This window comes from Parathielavia appendiculata (assembly GCF_033297405.1).
Source record: "Parathielavia appendiculata strain CBS 731.68 unplaced genomic scaffold N657scaffold_3, whole genome shotgun sequence".
NCBI lineage: Eukaryota > Fungi > Ascomycota > Sordariomycetes > Sordariales > Chaetomiaceae > Parathielavia > Parathielavia appendiculata.
In genome coordinates, this window is record NW_026944222.1 from 2,458,492 (window position 1) to 2,477,504 (window position 19,013).

The 19,013-nt window shown below is 55.1% G+C and overlaps 6 protein-coding genes across 6 annotated transcripts; 3 read left to right on the forward strand and 3 right to left on the reverse strand.

Moving 5' to 3' along the window:
* The first annotated feature begins 652 nt into the window (after positions 1-652).
* N657DRAFT_643105 (uncharacterized protein) lies at positions 653-4,052 on the forward strand. The gene has a single exon (XM_062792476.1). It carries the CDS (start codon positions 842-844, stop codon positions 3,764-3,766), a length of 2,925 nt encoding a protein of 974 aa, XP_062650084.1. The 5' UTR covers positions 653-841; the 3' UTR covers positions 3,767-4,052.
* A 761-nt stretch (positions 4,053-4,813) lies between these two features.
* Positions 4,814-5,785, forward strand: N657DRAFT_643106 (uncharacterized protein). Its single transcript, XM_062792477.1, has 3 exons — positions 4,814-4,886; positions 4,973-5,637; positions 5,693-5,785. The coding sequence occupies exon 2, from the start codon at positions 5,205-5,207 to the stop codon at positions 5,502-5,504; it is 300 nt and encodes a 99-aa protein (XP_062650085.1). The 5' UTR covers positions 4,814-4,886; positions 4,973-5,204; the 3' UTR covers positions 5,505-5,637; positions 5,693-5,785.
* Positions 5,786-6,466: 681 nt separating this feature from the next.
* On the forward strand, positions 6,467-9,768 carry N657DRAFT_654720 (uncharacterized protein; the record flags this gene model as incomplete). Its single annotated transcript, XM_062794528.1, has 7 exons — positions 6,467-6,973; positions 7,040-7,309; positions 7,390-7,851; positions 7,905-8,457; positions 8,510-8,631; positions 8,688-8,885; positions 8,947-9,768. The coding sequence occupies 7 exons, from the start codon at positions 6,467-6,469 to the stop codon at positions 9,766-9,768; spliced, it is 2,934 nt and encodes a 977-aa protein (XP_062650086.1).
* Positions 9,769-11,026: 1,258 nt separating this feature from the next.
* N657DRAFT_632414 (putative sugar transporter protein) lies at positions 11,027-13,371 on the reverse strand (the record flags this gene model as incomplete). The annotated part of the gene is made up of 12 exons (XM_062791141.1): positions 11,027-11,227; positions 11,278-11,404; positions 11,471-11,802; positions 11,895-12,053; positions 12,163-12,268; positions 12,345-12,471; positions 12,546-12,871; positions 12,933-12,977; positions 13,037-13,063; positions 13,133-13,136; positions 13,218-13,264; positions 13,313-13,371. 12 exons carry the CDS (start codon positions 13,369-13,371, stop codon positions 11,027-11,029), a joined length of 1,560 nt encoding a protein of 519 aa, XP_062650087.1.
* Positions 13,372-13,410: 39 nt separating this feature from the next.
* Positions 13,411-14,531, reverse strand: N657DRAFT_302385 (uncharacterized protein). Its single transcript, XM_062786695.1, has 2 exons — positions 14,396-14,531; positions 13,411-14,326 (listed from the first exon to the last, which is right to left on the reverse strand). Exon 2 carries the CDS (start codon positions 14,112-14,114, stop codon positions 13,569-13,571), a length of 546 nt encoding a protein of 181 aa, XP_062650088.1. The 5' UTR covers positions 14,115-14,326; positions 14,396-14,531; the 3' UTR covers positions 13,411-13,568.
* Positions 14,532-15,671: 1,140 nt separating this feature from the next.
* Positions 15,672-18,204, reverse strand: N657DRAFT_654722 (terpenoid synthase; the record flags this gene model as incomplete). Its single annotated transcript, XM_062794529.1, has 11 exons — positions 15,672-15,797; positions 15,867-15,999; positions 16,039-16,075; positions 16,130-16,239; positions 16,291-16,462; positions 16,502-16,685; positions 16,725-16,845; positions 16,885-17,474; positions 17,660-17,717; positions 17,951-18,033; positions 18,133-18,204. 11 exons carry the CDS (start codon positions 18,202-18,204, stop codon positions 15,672-15,674), a joined length of 1,686 nt encoding a protein of 561 aa, XP_062650089.1.
* Between the last annotated feature and the right edge of the window lie 809 nt (positions 18,205-19,013).

Sequence of the window (19,013 nt, forward strand, 5' to 3'; positions counted from 1 at the left end):
TCTGAGCGAGGGGCAGTATGTTGAAGTGCGAGTGAGAGATGGTACAGGTATTGCAGCTGTTAATCCTTGTTGGGCAAGATACCGTGACTGAGAAGCACAGGGACCTAAGTCGTCAATCTATACCCTTTACAGCTAACTCTTCCTTGTGAATCCAGCTTCAACTTTCTTCAGTCCTTGATCTTGGTGACCTTCCATTTGGATCCAGGAATGCGAGAAGTTGACTCAGGCCGCACAACCGAAGACCCACCTACGGTGATGAGGGATGGGAAATCTCGGAAAAACTCTCTGCGGAAAATGAAAATAGGGTTTTGAAATGTAAATTTCATATATTTCCGCTATAACTATCGGTAAGCCGGTAAAGAGCTAGGGTTAGAGTTCTCTACAATTGCCCATTACACATCCCGCCGACAGTTAAGGTAAGTGAGTTGCTGACCCTGGATTTCCTTATGATCAGCAATTAGACCCGTATTTCCATTTCGCCAAGCCTTCTCAAAGGGGGTTTGAATGATAATATTTCAAAGTTTGGCTGAAATTCCGCAATATGAAATTTCATTGCCCATTCCTTGCTGTGATCATGGATTGAGTTGGTCTGTGCGCAAACTCGAGTCTTTGCATTACTCAAACTGCCACTCCCAGAGCTTTGCAACTCGATATTTTCCCTGTTGTCAAAAGAGGCAGCATCTTGTCATCGATATCCATCACCTTCAACCCAGTATCTGCTGTCTTGTCACTGCGAAGTCCTTTGGCCGCCGCTGTATCTGACGGCGTGCTGACGCACTCGAGTTGTCATTCGACGATGCGCACTGCTGCAAAATCTACTGCACATTGGAACACCACCGCTATGGCTGGGACATCTGTGGTGGGAGTGATGGCAGGAAGTGCAGCGCCGGGGCTGGTTGCAGCGGCCAATGCTTCATTGATGGCGTCGCTCACGCAAGAAGAACTTGGTGAGATGCGAGAGTACAGTAAACTGCTGCAGTTTCGCGACCGGATCATCAGCGGCACGCATCCTCGCATCAAACCATCGCATTTACCAGGGAAAGCCGCGCAGGCCCAGAGACCGCCCTCAGCACCTGATTCTTTCACTCCCGCAATGCCCCCGCCTTCGCAGTCAGCCGCCGCAAAAGGCGCCGTAAACAGCGGTCGCCCAGTAGTTGACAATTTTCAGTCTTACCAGGCAAACCAACAACGGGCACAAGTAACCATGCCTCCTACTGTTCCTGGCTTGGGAACACTGTCGGGCGCATCTGGAAAGCCAGAGATCAATCCCGTCCTCTTGGAGAAGTCGGACGACTTGATCAAGGCCGAGATTCAGTTGCAGCGACAGCGAGTGGAACGCGGCCTGAAGGAACAGCTAGAGCAGCGCCGGACGGCCAACAAGGCGTCGGAGCAGCTGGCCGAACTTGATGTCGCCGACATCATGGCGAAAGCCATGTCGCTAGTTCACGCGACTCCTCCTGTCCAGCCCGCTGACGACACAGCTGCTAATGCCTCAGCATCCAACGACTCGGCCGACGATGACACCTTCTACTCGAGCCGCCACGATACTCCCGAATCCAACATGGCATCCCGACTGCCCAATGAGTCCGAAGAGGAAGAAATGAAAGAGGGCTCGCCGTATGAGCCCGTGCTCGATCTTGAGCCCGTCATTCCAGTACAAGGCCAGCGCGCTCCGTTGCCTGCACAACAGGCAGAACCCAACGGTTCTAGTTCACAGCCCAAACAACTTCTTAATCTTCCCGTATCGGTCCAGGTAGCTCCGGCTGCTGCCATCTCCGTACCTGGTCTGTCGCTTGCCGCCAGTAGTTCTGCGGGGTTGTACCAACCTCAACTGCCAGAGGTTTCGGGCGCCGCGCAAAGCAGTTCGGGGAGTCTCTCGGAGGACTTGGGCAAAACGAAGAGCGCACATGATGTTGCGAGAAACGAGCGATTGCTCGAGCAAGCCCAGGCTCGCGAACCTCCTGTTGTCCGTGGCCATAACCTCTCTCCTCTTGCTCCGCAGCCGACCCATGTTGTACAACCGGCCGTCGCAAGGGAGCCGCAGCTGGGTCCTTCTGAACCAGGCGGCAGGCCTCAAGCAGCCCCTGCGCAGGTCACTGCCCTGAGGAAGCGGAGCTCCAACGGCTCGAGCCCAGAGAGCTCTCCTCATGGTAGCAAATCGGAAAAGAAGAAGAACAAGAAGAAGAAGAGAAAGGCTGACCGGGCTGCTGCTGAGACTGCCGCGTCACCATACATCAAGCCAGAACCTCGCTCCCCTTCGCCCCTAACCCCTCAGTATGCTCGCCCGCACAAGCGCCAGCGGTACTCGCAACAGCAGCCTCTAGAAATTCACGATGACGAGCCTAGGTATGAACAGCCACGGCGAGTTGAGGAAGGCTATCAAGAACGCTACCAGCCCAGGATTGTCCGGCAGGAACGGGTTGTAGGTTACGAGAGGGCCGATGATTATCGCCCTCGTGACGGCGAGGAGCCCATCCTCATCGCGTCCCCGAAATATGAGAGGGTCTACTACGATGACTACAGACCGCCGCCCGCCAGCGGTTACCCAACCGGGCCGGAGTCAGCCCAGTACGTCCCTAGGGAAGTGCGTACCGTGCAACCTGCGCCCCGCCTTGTCGAAGGTCCCTGCGAAAAGGTTGCTACTTACTATCGTAACGCTCACGGTTTGTCGAGGGTGAGCGTGCGTCCTACCACGTACGCCGAGCGCTCGCAGTCGCCGGTTGGCTATGAGCGGCCCCCCGCTGCAGCAATGCCTCCTCCCCGAGCGCCGCCCCGTCGCATTATCGTCGATGCCTTCGGCCGCGAGTACTTGGAGCCTGCTCGCCCAGCCACCGTCGTTAGAGAGGAGGTTGTGACGGAGCCCAGAGGTCCCTACGAGCGACTCCTGCCTCCGCGCTCCATCTCTCGACGGCCCGAGCCGCTTGACGACGATGTCGTCTTCTATACCCCGTCATCGCCGGCTTACGCAGCGCCCAGACGTGTCATCACGCAGCCAGAGTACTTCTACCGCGAGCAACCCGGCCCAAGCAACTCCATTGGCACTCCCTCAGCCGAGTACCTTCCGTCCCGGCCAGAGCCCGCGAGGGAATACATCCCTCGGGCCTCCAGTGTCCGCCCTGCCAGGGAATCAGCCCACTACGACGCCGGCCTGCCAAGCCACGAACGGCTTCCGGTGCCCCTCGATGACCGCCCACCGCCCCCGCCGCGTGAGTTCTACCGCGCCGCCAGCGCTCGCCCGACAGCAGCTGCACCCGAGGGAGCTCCAACATTTGCCCGCTATGAAGTCCCCATCGCCTATGAGCGCCGTCTCGGACCGGACGACCCCAGTCCCGTGTACCGGTCAGCCAGCGTGCGCCCTCACGCTCAAGGCACCAGCACCGCCGCCGCCCGGTATGAAGCACATCCTCCTCCCCCTGCGCTGAGAGAGTATGAGTACGCTGGCCCGGCCAGGAGAGTGGAATATGTCCCTGGTCCTGCGCCCGGCCCTGCTCCTGATTCTTCTCCGGCGGGTTATCGTCCTCACCATCAGTACCATCAGCAGCAGCATAAACATCAGCAGGAGTCGAGAGATGGAAGGAGGGAGACGATGCCGCCTCCTCCGGCGCCGCTGGGAAGAGCGTATAGTGTCATGCCTGGTAGCGAACTTGGGCAGGCCGGCAGGGGGCCGGTGATACCTGAAGAGAGATATTATGGAAGGGCTCTGCCGCCGCATCAGCAGCGGAGAGAGGACGAGGAAATGATGCATTTGGAGAGCGAGTATATCTGATGGGGTGGAATGGGTGATCTGTGTGGAGGCAGGTTTTTGAGGTTGCTGGTAGGGAGTGGGTGGGTTGACAGGACGGGGAATGGGAGTGGATATTACTCCGCGGTAGTGTCTGGAGTGTCTTGCATTGTGGTTAGCAGGTGGGGATGGGATGCATGAGGCCTCATGGGTTGTGCTGGTTGGGCTGGACTACCTAGACGTTTTACACGGGCCGGAAGTCAGTCACCTACGTAAGTTTCAAGCTTCTATATTGACCAATACTCTTTCGTGAACCGCCTTTTGACACGAGACAACGGCCCTTACGCTTCATGTCTGGCTGGATCTGTGTTCCTGATGGTGGGTTTATGTTGAGATCCAGGCTAGGGTTTGTCAATTGCAAGGGAACATTGGAGTCCGCATGCGCGCGGCGTCGATGTGAATCCGCCCTGGACACTTGCCTTCAAGATTCTGCTGTAGGTGCCTTTCATGGCCATGGATAACGGCTTGCACGCTACTACGAGTGCGTATTTTGAGGGTTGCCCCTCTGGATGGGTAACGTGTTTTATCAGCGAATGCACCATATCAGCGAGTGCACCACTGGTAAGGGCTGCATATATATTTGGGTGCAGCACTAACGACGGGAATAAGCGGGGAATAAGCCTGTTAATACTTCGACTAAGTGTCTGTGCAGCCCTTACCAGTGGTGCACTCGCTGATATGGTGCACTCGCTGATATGGTGCACTCGCTGATAAAACACGTTAATGTCTAGCGGTTCCACGTTTCCAGGTCCACTCGAAAGATTGTCATGCGGGAATGTCAAATACTGCAGTAGCCTGTCTTTATATTCCCCTGCGTGCCTGTGCAGAAGGCATGTGTCTTGAGTACTCCGTACGTAGCTTGACCTTCCCTGGGCCGGGGTTCATTCCAAAAATCGGGCTCCGGCCGCTCCGGCCAAGGAAACGCCCTGCTGAACACTGCCACAACTCGCAAATGAGCTACGGTCGTGATTACTTACCAGGTACCTAGTAAATCGTGGGGTTACATAAGCGCCGCAGTGTCCGTGACGCACGGCAGGGTTGAGTCTGGATCTGACAATTGAGGTATGGTACCTTAGTAATGGTCCGCACCTTCGATTCTGCATTCCTTCCTGTATGTTAGAGCTGGAATGGAATTCTAGTGGATTTTGTCTGAGCGTGCCGAGCAGCAGGTGGACCAGGGGATAAGCATACAACATCGTCAGTCCATGCGCACTGTCGCCTCAACACCGGAGCTTGGGAGTCCGACTGTCCGAGTCTTGGAAGAAGCTATGGTGGGTCCCAAGGACCGCGTCCTGACCGTGCTTGGCGATTGTGATTTCCATTCAGGGCCGTGAGCCATTCTTCAGGTTGCAGGCTGAATGTCAGATAGTGTTGAGATTATGTTGTCAGGTTAAAGACTGGGAGTACAGAGTAAAGACTGATAATGTCTCGCAGACAGGGGGGAACCACAACGTCACCGCTGGGCGAAGTGTGGCTCCACCAGCAGCTCATCCAGACTTCCAGATGGTCAAAACCGTCCAAGCAAGAGAGCCGGGATATACGGCAGCAGTTTTCTGGTAGTCCTGATGACTTATATGTACTCGTAGGCTGTGCTATTTTATTCTCAGGGCTCATCAAGTCTCCCACACCTGGCTTGGACCAGGAAATCTTCAGTTCAGTGCTGCGGACAACTCCAAGCTCGATTAGGATGTTGACTCAAGCTCTCACTGATGCAGGGACTTGACAGGAAAGTGAGACAAATAGAAATACTGGCATTTGCAGTGCAGGAGCAAGAATGTGTACCCACGGATTGCGGGAGCCTTGGGTCAGGACGTTTCTGTCCGGAGCTCAGCCCAGGTAGGCAACATGATTACCTTCTATCATGCAGTTACCTCTGGAAGCTAACGTACGGACTGATAGCGGGGTACATACCTTAGCTGTACATTGCGCTTTCAATGCCACATGCCTCCTTAACCTCTGGGAAATAGTTCGAGAAATTGCGGTGCATGGGACTGTTGTTTTGTGACGAACCTGGAAGTCTGGAAATGCAAAACATGTGCAGTGGTGAGCGTGAAGTTGCCCTGTCCTGGTGATGCCCGGGCTCGAGCAGCTATCCGTGCCAAGCACTTCCCCCGGCCACTGCACGGGCCAGCGGGCTCCCCAGCTCGCTGTGGCTGGCTCAGTTGCAGCAGGTGCATCTCCACTGCCTCTCAGTCCATCGGGCAGCTTCCATGCCGTTGCACCAATCCCTCATCAAAGTCACGACTCTTCCTCCACCTCCATCTGGTTCCCCTCCCCAACCTGTTGTAGATCCGCAGAAAGGACCCGAGCACACGACAGCTTCGTTGTCCCCTTTATTCTTCCCTTTCCACTGCCCTGCACTTTCCCCCCTCCCCAGAGATACCCATTTTCAATTTGTGTCTTTTTTGCTGGATGCTCAGCATATCGACGAGGCCCGACGTCTGTCTCCTTCAGTCTCTCATTTAGCCCCAATTGCCTCGTTCCTCTACCGCCTCCGCCGCTGCCGTTCCTGCAACTTCAACCCCCACAACCACCCAACCCCGGCTCCCCGACGCTGTCCCAGTTGAAGACGCTCGTCATTCCCGGCTCCGACGCGACGAGCAGACGAACCGAATACCCGATAACCTACATTTACCCACCATAGACACTGGGCCAGCAAGGAATTTAGGGCTTCACGACCTCACCATGAATAAACTGTCAAGCATGCGTCACTGGCCTGAAAGGATGAGTCCGGCCAACTTCAGCATGTCACGGGCGAATATGGGCATGCAGGCAGCCATTAATCCCCGTAGAGACATCGCTGCTCAAGGTCCGCCTCCGATAGCCGCACCGCCCGTCCCCGACGGTCCGATCAATTACTCGTTCAACGTCCCCTTCGCCTCCGATCTTGCCGGCCCCAACACGGAGGACATCCTTCACGCCACGACCGACGCCGTCCTCCGATGGACACATCCCGAGGAGGCTCCCGACGATGTTCCCGTCTACGAGCTGCCCGTGCATGCCATGAATCTGGCTCACCTACGCCAGCTCTGCAGGGAGATCACGGCGAATCCCATGCCCATCGAGGCCCATGTCATCTCGACCACCCCCAAGAGGGTCAATGGCCAGGTCACCACTGTGTGCCTCTCTGGTGCGCCCGACCTGGTTCAGCAGACGAGAGAGACCATCCTGAACCACACGCCTCTCTCATTGGTGGGTTCCTCCATGTGTTGCCCAGGTGCCTCGGCTCTTTGCTAAGAAGAATGCCTGCTGAAACAGCGTTGCACCACTGTCGTCGTGGACGGGCATCTGGTTGCCAACCTCTCCGAGGGTGTCCTGAAGAAGTCGGTGACAGACTTCCTGGACGAGACGTCGGTGTTCTGCGGAGTCGACATTTTCCTGCTCGGTCCTAAGCTCACCTCCCCCACCGGTGACCTGAACGGCGATGTAGACCTGTTGAGGGACCAGCGCTGGAGAGTGGCCATCTACGGTGACTATCTGTCGTCTGAACACGCCAAGACGCGCGTGCTTATCCACATTGATCAGCTCGTGCGCCCTCCCCCCCCTCTCCCCCGGAACCCCCCGGGGTCGTGGCACGCACAAAGCCTGCTCTGCTAACGTGCATGTAGCTTGGGAGAATCGTCGATGCCACCACGTTTGACCCCTCCATGCACCAGCTTTTGTGCGGCCGCAACCGCAAGAACATCAAACTCATCGAGTCCGTTACCAACACGGCCATCTACTTCCCGCCGCCCTTCTCCAGCTGCTACCGCTACTGCCCACCCAATGCCCAGCGTCGTGACCCCACCAAAGTACTGATTACAGGCGAGACTCCGCAGGCCATTGAGCAGGCCAAGTTCCGGATTCATGAGCTCCTTACCCGTATCAGGCTCTTCGTGAAGGATGTGACCATCCCCCCTGCCAAGATCGACAGCATCTTGCTCAGCCGTATGGACAAAGTGCGCAAGATTACAGAGGCTAATGGCTCCTTCATCATGTTTCCGCCACTCGGTTCCAGGAAGGGTATGGTGCGTGTGCAAGCTGTTGAGAACCTGCATGTGGAGCGCTCGCTCCGTGAGCTTATGGCCTTGGTAAGGTTTCAGCCACCCGCGTCTCCGCGACTTCCCGCTTACTCTCAGTCAAGGTCGGCCAGTTCTATACCGCATCGTGGATTTTCATGCAGCCCGACACTCGCCAGCCCGGCAACCAAGATATCCAGGCCATGCTAGGCGACATCTGTGCCAACTCGGATGCCGATGTCTTGTTTGACAGGCAGTCGTTCGCCATCACAGGCTCCGACGAATCTGTCAAGGATGCTCTGATGGTCATCTCACAAATCAAGTTTGCCGTCCACGCACCGTATCAGATCAGGGTCAGGATCGAGCTCGCCAATGAGCACAAGGAGTTTGTGAGCGGCAAGAAGAACGGCAAGATCAACAAGATCATGGGACACAGCAACGTCCAGATCATGTTCGACAACTTTGGCGAGTACAACTTCAACATTGAGGTGATCGCCCAATCCTACGACTCCCTGAAGCAAGGCTTGGCCTTGGTCGAGCAGGAGATGCCGGCGTCAATCTCGTTCCACGTGCCTGATCAGTACCACAAGCGCATCATTGGGATTGGCGGGCAGCACATTCAGCGCATTATGAAGAAGCATTCCGTCTTCGTCAAGTTCTCCAATGCCATGGATCGTGGTGCGTCGGACCCCAGTTGTATGTGTTAAAGCCGAAGGCTAACCTCGCAAAGGCGGTATGGGCCGAGAGGACGATGACAGCCGGGTTGACAATGTCATTTGCCGCACCCCGGCTCGCAATGCCCAGAACCTTGAGCTTGTGAAGAGCGAGATTCTGGAAATGGTCGATCGAGCGGTAAGACCCTGACCCTGAAATCACTTCTTTAGTACGCAGCGGCTAACTGTGACAAGGACTCCGAGTTCACCTCCCAGGTCGTCAGCGTCGACCGGCTCTATCACCGTCAACTCCTGACCCGACTGCCCGAAATTGAAGAATTGGAGAGGACGTGGAATTGCAAGATTGTCTTCCCAAGCACCGAGCAGGCAAGCGATGAAGTTACGGTCACAGGTCCCCAGTGGAATGTGGCCAAGTGCATTGACGAGTTTCTGGTAATTGCAGCACCTTTTAGCTGCCTCTTCCCCGCACAGCTGCTGACAAGCCTGTTTGCAGGGCATGGTCCCAGACAAGCACGAGGTGGTCCTCGAGCGGGCGCCTCAGCTGATCAACTACCTCGAGTCGCCCGACTTTGTCCAGACCATCGTCCCCAAGCTCAAGAACCAGTACGAAGTCGAGCTTACAGTGCACGAAAACGCCGAAGAGCGTACTGAGGACGGCTCGCCGACGGTTACGCTCCTCTGGACCTTCACGCGCAACAACGCCGGCGGCCTCCGCGATGCCATGGAGTTCCTGCAGACGCAGTTTGCCACTGCCGGTGTAGAACCCGTCATTTTCAGGGGCGCCATTCCTCGTCCCAAGTCGGACACGTTCGAGGAGTCGCTACCTTTCTTCAACTCTAAGTTGCTCCAACACGCACCCGCTCCAGTGGTCACCGATTCTCCGACCAGACCCTCTTTCGGCGAGGAGGTTGCGCGCGAGCGGAGCATCCTGGCCTGTTTGCGAAAGCCGGGCAGCATGTCATCCATTTCGTCGTTTCTGGACCGGAGAAAGAACAGCTCGCAGTCGGCGGCCAACTTCTTCAAGGGGTCCAGCAATGTCTCCAAGTCTTCTCTCATCTCGATCGAATCAACGCGCAGCTTCAATGCCGACCGCAACCCCTGGAACGACAGCGGCGTCAACCTTCCAGACGACGAAGGTAACCCGTGGTCGACGGGCCCTACATACGTCAACGGCGTCGACAAGCTCATGGTTCCGCAGCCGGGCGATGTCACGCCCCGCCACCACCCCCGGCAGTCTGCCGACAGCGGACGCCCTTCCACGTCTCACTCAACCAATTCAGGATACCCCGGTCCTCTCGCAGGGCCATTTCGTTAGATTACCACGGTTTCGGGCTTTGCAAACGGTATTAGACAACGGAATCAGTGTTTTGTTTTTTTCGTTGTTTCACGTCAGTTGCGAGGAAAAAGAGAAATACCCCTACGGCTGGATATACCCCTGGCGCAAAATACCCCGGTAGTAGTTGCTCTTTTTTTGCATTTGGTCGGTTGTAGTTGCTTCTCGCTTGTTTCTCTGCTCTGCTGTTTTGCGTTTGTGGTTTTGCGTTTTTCTTTTTTTTTTCCTCTTTCCTTCTCTCTGTGTCTGTTCTGTTCAGTTTTGCGTTAGCAGTGGCCGCGCACCACAGAGGGTTGTTCGTCCCACTGAGGGAGGCTTGAGGCCGCCGAATTGAGGTCTGCCATTGTCCCTGAAAATGCGGCCATGACTGGGTTGATGAATGGGGGTGTCGAGGGGATTGAGGCAGCGAGGCAAATCATGAAGTTCTTACCCGTCGAGTCGGAGGAGGAGCGGTCATTTCTTCTTGTCCGATCTCGACGCAGATCAGCCAGATAGACTCATGATTTTACTGGCATACCTCTTTACATGTTGACGACCATGCTTTGGATTTTTTGTTGGCGATGCTGCTGCTGGTGCATGAAAAGTTGTGTGTTTTGAGGTCCATAAGATTTGCGTTAGGTCCTGAGTTTCTGAAGTGGCTTTACGTATACCCAACAGCTGAAGGAACCGGACGAGGTGGGACAAAGGAGGACCTGGTGGGAATGAATGAGGAGCGGCGTCTTGCGAAGGGAGTGCTGAAGGCGAAATGTGGAAGATCTTGGACTGCCGATCCTGTGTGATTGTGGTTGTTGTCGTGTTTCAGGTTGTTTTGTGGCAGGACTGGAGGATGAGATAAGAGGAGATGAGATTATGGATTATGTTCGTTTGAGACATTGGAAGTAAGATGTGTGGTTGTCATCGTCCTCTGTTGTTGGGCGTCGGAGGTTTACAATGTCAGCTACGCTGGTTGGTGAGTGTTGTGTTGTTTTGGGTCTCCCCACATGAGCTGAAGCTCCGCTCCCTTTGTGTCGGGTTGATCGTGATGAAGGGCTGCCTTGTGAGATGGCGGGATAATGATATGAGTACCCAGCTGATGTGGGGCCTTACAAATGAACAAATACATGTCATTGTTGTTGATTCTCCTGACTAGCAGCGGGAGACCATCCATCCTTACTCTTCCAAAGCTGTAACCCCAAACCAATTTCAAGACCTTGCATACATGTGCACAAGTCATGCCCAAAGACGGTCTGACGGCATTCGACTAGTTCTTCTCCTTCTCGGCGCCTAACTCGGTCACTTCCCTCACCGACTCCGGACGGTCCTCGACGTCCTTGGGCTCCATGTGGGTAAGACCAAAGAGCTCGTCCATTTTCTCGAGACTGACGCCCTTGGTCTCGGGGATGAAGAACCACACGAAGATGCCCATGATCCAGCCGAAGGTGCCAAAGAGGAAGAACATGCCCTGGTGGAAGTGTCAGTTACTGCAAAAGAATGCATATATGGTGAACTTACGTAGCCGGCTGTGCCCATGGTGACTTGCATGGTCAGGACGGTCCGCGCAATGATGAAGTTGAAGAGCCACTGAGTCGCGGCGCCGATGGCCACGTTCAGGGCGCGAAGTCGAGCCGTGGGAATCTCACTGTTTGATGACAGGTATATCAGGAACCACACGTGGGACAACAGGGTTAAAAGGGCGTTAGCATACCTGACGAGGATCCAGCACACGGGGCCCCAGCCGAACTGGAAGAAGATAGCCCACAGGTAGATCAAGACAATGGCGACGTATCCGAAAGGGCTGATGGGCTTCCCCGCCTGCGGCGGCTCCAGCTTGCCGTAGACGCCGACAATGTACATGGAGATGGCCTGGGCGGCGCTGGTCCACAGCAGGCTGCGGCGGCGGCCGAGCGAGTCGGCGACGAAGACGAGGAACAGGAAGCAACCGACGACCTTGACGACGCCGTAGACGCCCGTGGCGAAGAGCTGCACATCGGTGCCCGTCATGCCGAGGCCCTGGAAGATTTGCGGGGCGTAATAATTCTGGGTGGCCCCCCTAGTGTCAGTAGGCTTGAATATGGGAAAAGGGGGTGGTGACCTGGAAGGAAGGGGAGGGATCGGATCTGAGGACGTACAATGGCATTCACGCCCGTCATTTGCTGCCAGATCATGAGCATGATGGAGATGATGGCGCGCTTGCGGTTGCCGGGGATCAACCACATCTCCCTGAGCAGAGCTTTGGTCGTGGCGTCGCCAATCAGCCGGGTTTCGTTGGCGAGCTGCGTGGCCATGTCCTGGACCTCGTTTTGCACGTAGCTGTGGTCCGCGGGGAGGCTGGTGGTGGACAGGATTGTTAGTTGAATGAAGTAGAGGAAGGGCGATGCTGCGTTTTTTGGGTATTACTTGCCCTCTGAGTCTGGAAATGATTCTCGTCGTCGCCTCCCAGTCATCCTGCTTGGCCGTCCAGCGAGGGCTCTCGGGAACGAGGAACATGAAGACGACAAGAAGCCTGGGGCGGCGGCATGATTAGTAGAGCCCTTCCTGTTCGGTAATGCTCCCTGTGTCCGCGAGCGAGTTCAACTTACAGGGCAGGAAGGGCTTGAAGAGCAATAGGCGTCGCATAGGTAGCCACGCCCTTGAAGTGCAGCAGGGCTCCGTAGTTGATCCAGAAGGAGATCATGACACCCGTGACGATGAAGAGCTGGTAGAATGCTGAACCGGTGTGTTAGCACGGCTGATACGCAGGCCTGGGTTAAAACAAGCTGTAGTAACCAGCTGGGACTCACAGGTCAAACCACCCCGAATAGCCCTGGGCGCACACTCGGAGACGTACAGCGGCGTGAGCATGGAGGCGGCGCCGACGCCCAGGCCGGCAATGAAGCGGCCAACGTACATGACGGCGAGGGTGCCGTTGGCGGTCGAAGCGGTCTGAAAGACGACGCCAACGAGCGTGACTAGGCCGGTCGCGATCAGCGCCCACCGCCGTCCCCATCGGTCCGTCAACCAGGGCGTGACGAAGCAGGCAGCGAAACAACCGGCTTGGAGGGTCGAGGCGATGTTTTGGGACATGTCGGCCTTGTCCTTGGCGTTGTGCGTCACATAACCGTACTTCCTAAGGGATGTTGATCAGGTTTCGGGGCCTTCAAGGAATCTCAGGCGAAAGAGAAGCTTACTCCTGCATCGCGGGCATGGCCAATACACCTCCGATGGTGCCGACACTATCCAATGGATCAGCAGGGGGGCTCGGATTGTCGCTTCCAGGCGGGTTGCCACTTACTCCCAACCAAAGAGCAGTCCGCCGAAGCTGGGGAGGGAAACCGATCAGTGTCAGCGTCCCAGGAAATCTCTCGCGTATGCCCTCGTCGGATCTTACCAAGCTATGTGTGGAATCAGATTAGCCACTGAACTGAACAACAACAAGATGATTATCTCGGGATGTCTCGGGAGAAGAAGCTTACCTGCCCAGACCAGAGCAAACACGCGCCAACCGTAGATCTCCGGGGGGCTGCGTCATGTTAGCGTGAATCTAGACTGGGATATCCGGCAGACATACTCCTCCTTCATCGCGTCATTGCGAATGATGAGCTTAAGGATCTTGTATCCTGTGCCCATGGTTGCGACAGGCGGCGAGCGGATCGCCTTGGATGTGAGCAGGAGGCTGTGGTATGGCGTGGAGTCGAGGACGAGGAGGCACTGGAAACGGACGGAGAAGTGAGAGCGAAGAGAGGATCTTGATCACAGCAAGAGGAAGAAAAAGAAGGCAATCCACGGTTGGGGTGTTACAGGCTAATATGGTTCCCCGCATGGAGTCAATCCCCCATACATCCAGAACCGTGGTTAAGGTTGGAACGAAGCTCTTGGCGACGACGAGACGGTTGAATCCAAGAACGAGGGGAAAGGCTGGGCAGTGTGCCGCGCCCGTGCTTGGCCAAATCAGGAGCACCCAAGAACAGGGCAGGCGATACAATATTCCACCCATCGGGATTCATGCCGCTCCTCCTACACAGCGACATGACGCCCTCTTCGGATGAGGCTTGGCCTGGGAGCTGCCCGTGCCGAGCGTCGTCTTCTCCCCGTGATGGCGGTTGGACGTGGCTTGGGGCTTGGAGTACACGGCGATTTGTGGAAGATGTGCAAAAATCTCCGCTTTCTGGGCGCGTCGTGACCAGTAGAGGCACAGAGAATAGCAAGCTAGTCGGACAATTAACGTAGTGGACTGTAAGACCATAGGGTAGCTGCAGGCGGATTTGGGGAGTCTCAGGCTGAGCCGGCTGAGCCAGAGGCACTGCTCTCCCAGAGAGAGAGTCTGGTTCAGCGAGCAGCTCACGGGCCTCCTGGAGGACACAAAATCTCATTGGGGGTAATTTGCGGTGGCCTACCTCTAACCGACTGAGCCAAGCGCTTTGCTATCAAACAGCCAAGTCTAGCCAAGGCTTGTCTTGCCAACAGAGGATAGACGCGGACAGTTCGGGCGGTTTGTTAGTTATCCCACTTCTGGGGAGAAAGTACCAAGGAGCAAGGGTAGCGGATTCAACAGTCAGCAATCGAATTGTTACTAGGTTATTGCCTACCAGAAGTCAACACCATGGTGACAGCCTCACGGTGAACGCATGTACTACTGGCGGGACCAGCTTACCTATGGAGAAAGGAACAACTCTGGAGGGTATCAAACGGCGCTCATCAGCTCTGACTACCATTTGGAAGAGCGGAACATCTTCAGTCCTATATGATTGAGATCAAGGCGCCGCTCGTTCAGAAGTCATAATCGTTGGCTTACATTTGACTCCAACGAAGGCCGCCTTGCCTGGTGTCAAGTTAAATTAACGCGTCATCACATTGTTCCTCGTACTTGATGGTTAGTGTCGGCTTGGACTTGAATTGAGTTTTGCCACTTTGATCTGGGCTCTGCGGGTGCCGTTTCTCCATGTGATTTCAAATTGAGTCTCTGGATTGTTTGGGAAGGAGTCGCACACCCACTTCACATGCAGCATTCTCCTCGCAAGTCCCGCTCTGTCCAGTCTGTTAGTGCAGCCCAAAATAATGTATGTAAAAAAGAAATCATCCTCTCGACTACTGCTTTTAACAGGTCGCGCAATCGAGGTACATCGATCGGTTAGAGCATGACCGAGCATGCGGTTGACCTGTCTCTAACTTTCCAACTTCGGTTAAAACCATTGAAGCGAGTACAGGCATCTGTCGACTGTGTGCACCCGACAGTCAAATGGCGAGTAGGTTGGGCTTGGGAAAAAAACAGGTTCTGTCTGCAACCTGAAGTGGAAGCCAGCAACTACTCGAACCGGGCACGGTTGGCCCCAGGAAGTCACCAACAGGCTGGCAGCACTCACTTATCGCCCGGGCCATGCACTCACTGCCTGTGATGGTCATGTCGATGGAAAAGTCGCATGACAAGTTGATGTGGAGGAATGAATTGGTTTCTTTGGAACAGAGAGGATGATCCGCAGTCTGAAGTCGTGCTCGAATGAGGTCAAAGTTCTCGATATTGATTCTGGTCTGTAAACCAGTAACAACTGTAGCTATTTACCTCGAATCAAATGTACGACTTGCGTTCCAACCTCACTGGGCATCATTCGACAGACACAAATTCAAGTACAATTTCGTCCTAAGAGCCCATGATCCTCATTACACGTCGGGACAAAACGTCTTTCCGCTGTCCACCTAGTGGTACAACGCTTGTCCCCCTTAAGTTATCTAATATCACAACGTCGATGTACCCTAACTCACACGCTCAGCTTCTTTAAATAATACCTCAGCACCCAATTCACCTTCCCCGTCCGACGCTCCAGGCCGGCAATGGACTCGTCGATTCGCGCCTACAAATTGAGGAGAATGTCCCGCGTGTGGTCGAGGGTCCCGAGTCCTTGAGGTTTTGCAGCACCAGTTTCTTGTGCGTGTCACTGCTCCAGCACCTCGCAAACTTGCACCGCTTTAGGTTGAGGGGCTGTCGTGAGGAAGTGGACCAGGGGAAACGAGAACTTGCCCTCCTCCAAATCTTCGCAGAAGCCCTTCTGGGATGTGTGCTGTAAGTTGGCTGTTAGTTTATTTTGTAGGGAGGACATGAGTCGAGAAGGATTGGAGCTGGAACATGCCTCGGCACAGTTGAGCTTCTTGAAGTCGTCCCGGATTTGAAAGTATATGCCCAGCTGATTGACCAGTCGTCTATGGCTGATGTGAGTCTGGTAACCGTGCCAGCGGTCAAACTTAAGGCATTTGGCCATTCCCCTGGCGGTTTTCACTCAGTCAGTATCAAGGTGGTTGCACATGAGTCGCGAAAGAAGGCGATATAGTCCTCCGGTTTCTGTTTTTCCATGGTCAGGATTGCATTTCTTCCTACATATTGAAGAGGACTTACTCTTTGACACCATGTCGGGATACTCCTCCTCGGTCGGGCACCTCGCGTGGCGAGTCCAGCGGAGGTCGTGGCTCTGCTTGATGTACAACTCGCGCAGTTGTTTTTGGAGACTGTTAGTACTCGGTACTATCTGGGTGCCATGCAAACACCAAACGATGAACTCACCAAATGCAATCTCGTTTGCCGGGGGAATGATGTTCAACGACGCGTAAATCTTCCTCAGAGCCTCAACAATAGCAAAGCTCGTCGCGTTAATGGTCTGGGCAACGCCAAACACGCTGTGCGCAGCGGGATTGCCTCGTCGGGTCGGAGCCGTCCTCGATATCATCCTGCCTGCTCGGGGGTAAGAGGGTTCTGTCTCAACACAAAGACCATCGGAGACGTATGCAAGGGTAACATACATCAGGGACGCGGTATGCAGGTCTCCGACCAACTCCTTGATCTGCCCTACCGTGTCTTTAGGCAGGCCGGCCCACAGATTGATTGCGTTGGCGAGCTGGTCTCGTACTCCCTTTGATGGGAGCGATTTCATGTAGGCGAATGGGGCATTAAGATGCTGTGTACAAGTTAGCACATCTGTCAGCGCGTGTTGAACTGTCTCCTTGGTTTCTTCCATGCTCACCTCTGCTCCCAGGACGTTTCTAACAGGAAATTGAATATCAACTGTTATTTTTTGATCGTGCTCATCATTGCCTTCCACTGCCGACGATGCCAGACTAGACATCGAAGACCAGGAGCCCAGAGTACGATTCCACGAGTCGGAGTATGCCGTGTGCGCATCCGAGTCGCTCGAGCCATGATTAGGCGCTGTTGATGCGACAAACCGCCACCTCTGCTCCTCCTCATCGTGGTCTCTGGTAGCCGCCCTTAGATCTACCCCTCTGCGCTGGGCCGTCAAGGCATCCTCATTGCCGGCATTCGGATCGTAGCGGTACTCGGGGTGATAGCGGGGGCAGTTCAGGCTCCAAACGCCATTGCCGCTTTCTTCGTATGACAGCGCCCGCAGGTACCGGTCCAGCTTCAAATCGAAGGGGGCATTGTCCCTCCGGAACCGCTCGCAGAGCTCGCGGAAGCGTGCCTCGTACCTATTCGCGGCCTCGATCACCAGCTGTTTTGTGACGGAGGGATTACCCCCGCGCCATTGCATGTACAGCCACACGGCATTGATGGGGTTTGCAGCTCTAGGCTTGGTCTGGGCTTCGGCCCATTCCTGGTCGAATGAGAAGTAAGCGTTGGTCAGCGCCAGCGAGGTATGGCACGGCCGGACGACATCTGCTAACCGGGCGTCTTCTCCTTGGTCAGGGCCATCCCCATGCCAAACAGCATGACCGATTCGGTCCACCTGCTGGCCAGGCGTTAGGCAACCAGTGATTTGCAAGCTTTTCCTGGGTAAAGGTATCCACACTCAAGCGCCAGTGTCAACGGTGCGAAAATTGAGGCAGCCATCCAAATCAGAAAAGGCCCGGCCTTGTCTCGGAGCGTTGTCGAAAGCATCGTCATCCAGGTGTCCATGATCCTCGCGGCACACACCTTGTCGGTCTCATTCAGCTGGAGCATCGTCTTAGCCTGGAATTGTTTCCTCCCTGTCCTAACGTTTGCACTGGTCAATTCTCGCTCCCCAAGACTGAACACGTCGCCTCCAGCTGACTGTAAATACCACCAGTAATGCTTCCTTGCACCGGGGAGACATTCGGGGGTTCATTATCCTCTCCGAGTCCGCCCCCTTGACGATGGTATCATGAAAGAAGGCATCTAGCATCATTGGCAGCATGACAAAAGGTAGTTGATCAGAGGCAAGGGAACATACACTCAATGACATACGCAACAAGCTTCAGCCGGTCTGGCCGACACAGCGGCATAACCAGAGCAGTGGAATTCCCGTCAAAAGGGTTGCACCCGCCAGACTCGCCAGAAGGTCCGATATAGTGAGCTCAGTCGGTCCTGCCCTCGTGGCAGCCCGCGTTGGCCAGCGACTCATATCGATGGCGCTTGAGGGGACACACCGGGCAGAAACCATGAGTGGCACACTGTGAGATTGCCAGGCTCTCGGCCGTGGCTTCGTCATGGCGGTCCATTCTCGGGGGGCAGAAACCTTGTCCAACGATTGTTGGTATGATGAAATTTAAGGTAAGCTAAGGTGGTATGAATCGATAGCTTTCAAAGGTCTCTTGTCAACCTGATGTGAGAGCGGCTTTGACCACATCTGTCTATACAGATTACCTATCCAAACTGCCTGCCTCACCTGTTTGTCCGCTCAAGATGGGCGATAACGGCCGCTGGTGATGAATGATCTCAGCGGTTGCAGCAGTTGCTCCGTATTGTCCCGACCATCGCGTTTCGCAATACAGCTCGGTTCAGTCATGCCTTCGAATTCACCGCTAGCACTTGAAGATACAAAGAATCATGCACATCCAATTATTCGTGAGTGAGGCTCGGCGGTGATCGATAGAAAACCCCAAATCTGAGTCAAATGACGACAAGGGTCGGCGTAGGGAGGCTGCATTACGAAACATACGGAATCCGAGAGGCCGGACAAACACGCAAATCAGTTGAGCCTCTCTCCCGCACCCGATTGTCACTTATCCCATCTGGATCCAGGGCAAACAATGGATCGGCGATCTTGGCACTTAGCACTCGAACCCGGCCACTCAGTCACATGCTTTGGATTCTCCACCAGACACCGAAGCCGGCTGCAGCAATAGCAGATTGAGGAATCGCTAAGGAGTTGAGAACACCAAATCTGTCGTTTCCCTACGTGTAGTGACGCAATCCGACAAGACGGGAAGGGCAGAGAAGGATCCCTGGCGTTTGATCATTCCGATTCATCAGGCCAATCTGCAAACGGGCAGTGGTATGGACGTAACCGACAATTCAATGGTCATCT